The sequence below is a fragment of the Jaculus jaculus genome, chromosome 13, assembly GCF_020740685.1.
Source record: "Jaculus jaculus isolate mJacJac1 chromosome 13, mJacJac1.mat.Y.cur, whole genome shotgun sequence".
NCBI lineage: Eukaryota > Metazoa > Chordata > Mammalia > Rodentia > Dipodidae > Jaculus > Jaculus jaculus.
This window is the reverse complement of record NC_059114.1, coordinates 5,534,573-5,540,572: the sequence shown is the minus strand read 5'-3', so window position 1 is coordinate 5,540,572 and position 6,000 is coordinate 5,534,573. Positions and strand designations below refer to the sequence as shown.

General features: G+C 56.1%; 1 protein-coding gene across 7 annotated transcripts in view; it reads right to left on the bottom strand.

Moving 5' to 3' along the window:
* Positions 1-429: 429 nt before the first annotated feature.
* Positions 430-6,000, bottom strand: part of Specc1l (sperm antigen with calponin homology and coiled-coil domains 1 like) — a 99,216-nt gene continuing 93,645 nt past the window's right edge. For all 7 annotated transcript variants that reach the window (XM_045132082.1, XM_045132077.1, XM_045132079.1 and 4 more), the window contains 3 exons: positions 4,958-5,074; positions 4,027-4,086; positions 430-2,682 (listed from right to left, as the gene is read on the bottom strand). In XM_045132082.1, coding sequence (XP_044988017.1) covers positions 2,593-2,682; positions 4,027-4,086; positions 4,958-5,074 — 267 coding nt within the window. In that variant the 3' untranslated portion in view covers positions 430-2,592. The remainder of the gene's footprint in view (positions 2,683-4,026; positions 4,087-4,957; positions 5,075-6,000) is intronic.

Below are 6,000 nucleotides of genomic sequence, written 5' to 3'. Positions count from 1 at the left end.
TCTGGACTCACCCCCCCCCACCGGCCTGCTCAAGGTCACGTGACAGGGCGAACGGAAGGCTTCTGGTTTGTGTAAGGTCGGAGGGAAGGCAGAGCCCAAGTCCAAGCTGGTAGATTTAACAATTTAATACATTCAAGAGGATTTACTGGAACAAAATGACAAGGTATCAGTGGTCAGCAGAAGCCCGTGACTGAGAAAACAAACGTGACTGGCCCTTCTGCCATAAGCTTGTGCTTGAGGGGGGGAGGCAAGCTTATGTCCTAGCACTTCCCAACACCTCCAAGTATCACTCCCCCCCCCCACTTTTGTGTGGTACGGTCTCACTGTGGCCCAGGCTGACCTGGAATTCACTATGTAGCCTCAGGGTGGCCTTGAACTCCCCGAGATCCTCCTACCTCTGCCTCCCCAGCACGGGGATTAAAGGTGTGCACCACTACGCCCAGCTCACTTTTCTTTGTTAAAGACAGGGTCTCACACAGCCCAGGCTGGCCTCACACTTGCTATGGATTCAAGGATGACCTTGACCTCCTGGTCGTCCTGCCTCTACCTCCTTACAGGCCTGTACTGCCACACATGGTTTAATTAGCGCTAGGGTTAGAACCCGGTGCCTCATGTATGCTAGGCTGGCACTACCAACTGCGCTACATCCTCAACCCCCAAATATCACTTAGAAAAACACGTAGCCATCTACACTCACGTCCACAGAACTGACAGTACTCTAGGGTCCCGTTAGAAAAGGCAAAACCAATTCTCTGGATCCCCTGTGGACTCGCCTATAAATGTGGCTGGAACCTGGGGGGTGGGGGGAGGGAAGGTTCTTCTAGCTAATCCTCTGTCCCACTACTGACCCCAGGTCTATGCTGGACCCACGGACTCCAGAACAGAAATGTGGACACACCCCTTTGGTAACCAACCACCTTCCTCCAAATCTTTCCAGCAAACTCTGGCCACCCCCATTACAGCATGAGCTAACAGGGCTGGCTGGACTCAAGCAGCCAGCAAGGGTCAAAAGTTGTCAATCGCAGAGCCAGAAAAGTCTCTTTTACAGGAACCCCCGTGACATAATAAATATCGACAGTGTAGATCAAACATCCTGTCCATCCTCGACAGGCCTCATCAAGGCCAAAAGGAGCAGAGCCTGCCCCTCCGGAAGGTTCCGCGGAGACCCACAGGGAAAGCCGCTGGGCCTGAGGGCAACAGCAGCACCGAGCCCAGGACGCCTGGCAGGGCGCGGGCGCCAGTGATGTGGGCCTCCTGGTGCCCTCTGTGCCTTGATGCTGCCCACTGGCCGCGCCTGTGGCTGGGAACGGACATTTCCTGAAAGAGCTCCAAGAGGGGCGTCAGCCTGAGCTGCCAGATTTGGACATTCAGGCAGGGTGGAAGAGCAGCCCGCTGCTCGTGATCGCCTTCTCCTCCAGGCTGCCCAGGCGCGTCAGCTCCTGGCCTGCAGCACGAGGATGAGATGCAGATCCACAGCCCACACTTGACCCCTTCTAGCATCTATCCATCAGTCAGAGGGGCTGTGACTCCCCTTTCATTGAGGGACAGTCTTCCTCATGGGGCTCACAGGGGCCAAACACCATGGCATTCTGGAAGTTACAGGTCTCAACATTGTTCAGACAACAGTCACTCTGTCAGGCACTCATGAGATATGGACTTCTTGCTCCCAAAGGGTTTGCTGAGTCCCAGCCAGAAAGTCGACAGAATTAAGGCCTTTGCTCACACAGTGCAGCCCCACAGCTGAAGGATGGGAACAGAGTGGGACCACCTCCACCAATGAATCCCCACCAACGCCCACACTGGTCCTGGAGTGGGGACTAAGGCACCGTCTTAATTCCTACAGGAGGAGCAACCAGCAGTGACTTGACCTTCCGACCCAGAGCGCGTCCTCCTGCTCCTCCCCCACCTTCCGCTCGCCGTGCTAAGACCCCGGTGTTTCATTTCTCTGCTTATTGAAGTGATCGACTTTGGTGCTAACAGAAGAGGAGTTATTTTCCTCAATATTGCTTACAATGGAACAAAAACTTTTAACTAGGAGAACTCCTTGTGACCCATCCTTCCTCTGGAGCTGAAGGCAGGTAGCTGGCACCAGCGAGGCCCTGCCTGCTTCCCACAGAAAGGAGCCTGGCAGCGGCGCAGACCCAGCCAGCTGTGGGCCTCATGCCGGCGTCTTGACACTCCAGATAAGTGCAGTGGCCAGGACAGCCCCGGCACACGGAACCAGGCCCCCACAACGGGACAAGTCTGGCGCGGGGACCCACGCAGGCGAAGTCAAGAAGTGCCGTGGCTGAAGCCTTCACTAAGCCTGTTTCCCAAGGTTAGCGGGCACAGGCTGCCATGCTTTCATGCCCAGGGCAGCAGTGGAGCTCGACGCTCTCCAGAAGGAAGCCTGCTACTCTGAGCCCAGCTGTTCCAGGATGGCCGCGCAGAAGTCCTGGTCTGCAGGTCCAGTTCTGACGCGGAGGCCTCGGGTGAGCTCAGACCCCGCAGGGCAGCCCGGAGTCGCTGGAAGCCTTAGGGGTGCTAGCTAATGGTGTGGTGTCGCCTGCTGACTGCAGCGGTCCCCAGCTGGCGGCAGCTTTTCCTGTGTGCTCAGGTTTCAAAGTACTTGTAGATGGCTGTGACATAGAGCATCACGTTCTGCCAGTCAGGCCGTTCAGTCCGTGCCATCTCATTGATGTCCTGGCCGAAAAGAGGCTCGATTAGGACTGCAGACCCCACCCAGACCATCCCGATGGCCCCCACTAGATTAGGACTGCAGACCCCACCCAGACCGTCCCGGTGGGCCCCCTAGATTAGGACTGCAGACCCCACCCAGACCGTCCCGGTGGCCCCCCTAGATTAGGACTGCAGACCCCACCCAGACCGTCCGGTGGCCCCCCTAGATTAGGACTGCAGACCCCACCCAGACCGTCCCGGTGGCCCCCCTAGATTAGGACTGCAGACCCCACCCAGACCGTCCGGTGGCCCCCCTAGATTAGGACTGCAGACCCCACCCAGACCGTCCCGGTGGCCCCCCTAGATTAGGACTGCAGACCCCACCCAGACCGTCCGGTGGCCCCCCTAGATTAGGACTGCAGACCCCACCCAGACCGTCCTGGTGGCCCCCACTAGATTAGGACTGCAGACCCCACCCAGACCGTCCCGGTGGCCCCCTAGATTAGGACTGCAGACCCCACCCAGACCGTCCGGTGGCCCCCCTAGATTAGGACAGCAGACCCCACCCAGACCGTCCGGTGGCCCCCCTAGATTAGGACAGCAGACCCCACCCAGACCGTCCGGTGGCCCCCCTAGATTAGGACTGCAGACCCCACCCAGACCGTCCGGTGGCCCCCTAGATTAGGACTGCAGACCCCACCCAGACCGTCCGGTGGCCCCCCTAGATTAGGACAGCAGACCCCACCCAGACCATCCCGATGGCCCCCCTAGATTAGGACTGCAGACCCCACCCAGACCGTCCCGGTGGCCCCCTAGAGCACTAGCAGAGGCCTCTAGTCTCAGAAGCAGGCCCTGAACCAGGCGATGTGGCTACTGCTGGTTTGTGGGGAGCAAAGTGCATCTAGGTGTGGAAAGGCCCTTCTACATCTGGATAGACTATCCCCCCACCCCAAATCAGGCTCGGTGATGAAAGCAAGAGCTCGACACCTGCAGCAGGGGCCTAAGGAAGGCCCGGGCCACATTTTCTTGCCACAGCCCTCCCTCCCCAGGGGCAGTGGGTGGAACCATACAGCCTCTGCAAGACGCACCGGCCCTCTCCCTGTGGAGTGACAAAAGGTCCATAACCCAGTTTAAGGTACACTTGACAGTGATACTTGTTTCCTGAACCCAAAGACTCTGCTAAGGAAGAAACAACCTAAGGAGCAGTCAGTCCCACACACTCTTGCAGGACCACCTGAGACACAGAGCAGCACGGACAGCACAGCAGCTGAGAGGCCACTGGGAAGCGCAGCCCAGCCCGAGCGTGACCACACTTTCTAGCCATGAGGCCCGGCCACCAACTCACTCCTTGGTGGGATGAGGGCTTACCAGGGTTGATTTAATGCCGACACTTTCAGCTGCCTGGAAAGCCAGAGTAAAATTCCTTTTCTGTAAAAGAAACACCGTTCTCAGGTATAGACGAGAGAGAGAGGCTGTGGGAAGGACGGGCACTCACCCTGTGCAGGAGCGACACCACCCGCCACAGGCTCTGCCGCCCTGCTCTCCACACACCTGGCCCTCCTCGCTCAGGGAGGTCCGTTCTGACATGGAGTTCCTGCACTGGTTTGTCAGATGTCCTCATAAACTTGGGCTCTGAATGCTTGTCCCCAGTTGGTGACAGTTTGGGAGGGCTTGTTTCTGGGGAAGGGCTTAGGGATGTTACAGCCAGCCCCCTGCTGTGGCGCACGGATGTTCAGCCACTGCTCTACCACGCTGCTCCTTCAAGCCTGGAAGCCAGAATAAACCACTTTCCTCCCAGCAGCTACTTTTGTGCCACAGCTAGAAAGCACTGTAATGTGGACCCACAAAACTAGGCACACCTGGTCCTGGTCCCCTGTAAGGATCTCCAAGGGTGTTTCCAGGACTGAGACTCTGAGACTGTCACTGGGAGGAGCGGGGAAACAGGCCCTGGACACTCTGTGGGATGGGGCATCCCACACTATGGCCGGGACTGCAGTGGGATGGTGCTCCAATGACTTCCGAGACTCATGGAGCAGAACGGGCTGCAGGTAAGAGGGTCAGCAGGCTGGACGGGTTTGCCTGACATCTCTTTCCATCTCCTTTCTCTGTCCACTTCTTGAAGCCCTCGATCCTAAAGATTGTCACCTAGGAAGGACCATCTGCTCCCACTGGGAGTGACGGCCCATGGGCAAGCCTGGCTGGGCCAAGCTGCTGTGAGACAGGGCTTTGGCGTGTGACCCACTGACAAGGCACCACCCCTCATAACTGCCAGTCCCCTGCCTCCCGAGGCCTGCCTCACCTTATCTTGGCTATTCAGCTCCTGGTATGGAATGTGAGCTGGGAGATAGGTGTGCAGCAGTGCGCAGAAGGCCAGCCCATCATTCCAGCTGCTGCTGAAGTTTGTGATATCGATATTCTAGGAGAGAAAAAGGAAAAGGTGAGCAGTGCGGCCAAGGCAGTGATGCGCTGATCCTCTCAGGAGGACGATAGGCCTTCAGCAGGTGGACTCTGACAAAAGCAAGCCCTAGATGGGACAAGGGCTGTGAATGTGTTGCGGGCCGCGAGCCAGGACCTTTTATGGACCCCACAAGCCACCCACCAGATGCAGGTCTGCTGCTCCTGCCTGGTCAGGGCTGGGCTGAGGACACGATTTTTTTTTAATCTTATTTTATTTTTCTCAATTTTTAAAAACATTTTCCATGATTATAAAAAATATCCCATGGTAATACCCTCCCTCCCTCCACTTTCCCCTTTGAAATTCCATTCTCCATCATATCCCCTCCCCATCTCAATCAGTCTCTCTTTCATTTTGATGTCGTGATCTTTCCCTCCTCTTATGATGGTCTTGTGTAGGTAGTGTCGGGCACTGTGAGGTCATGGATATCCAGGCCATTTTATGACTGGAGGGAGCACGTTGTAAGGAGTCCAACCCTTCCTTTGGCTCTTACATTCTTTCTGCCACCTCTTCCGCATTAGACCCTGAGCCTTGGAAGGTGTGATCGAGATGGTGCTCTAGTTACTTCTTTCCAGCACCATGATACCTTCTGAGTCTCTCCCGGATCCTGCAGTGGCGACCATAAAGAACGCTGGAGGGTTGGCAAGACGGCTCAGTGGTTAAGGCGTTTACCTGTAAAGCTTCAGAATCGGGGTTTGACTCCCCGGTCTTCACCTAATGCCATGGGCACAGATGGCTGCATGTGTCTGGAGTTGGTTTGCAGTGGCTAGAGGCTCTGGTATGCCCATATTCATTCATTCATTCTCTCTCTCAATAAATAAATTATATATATATATATATATATATGTATCTTTTTTAAAGATAACTGGACGAAAGTGATAAGCAAC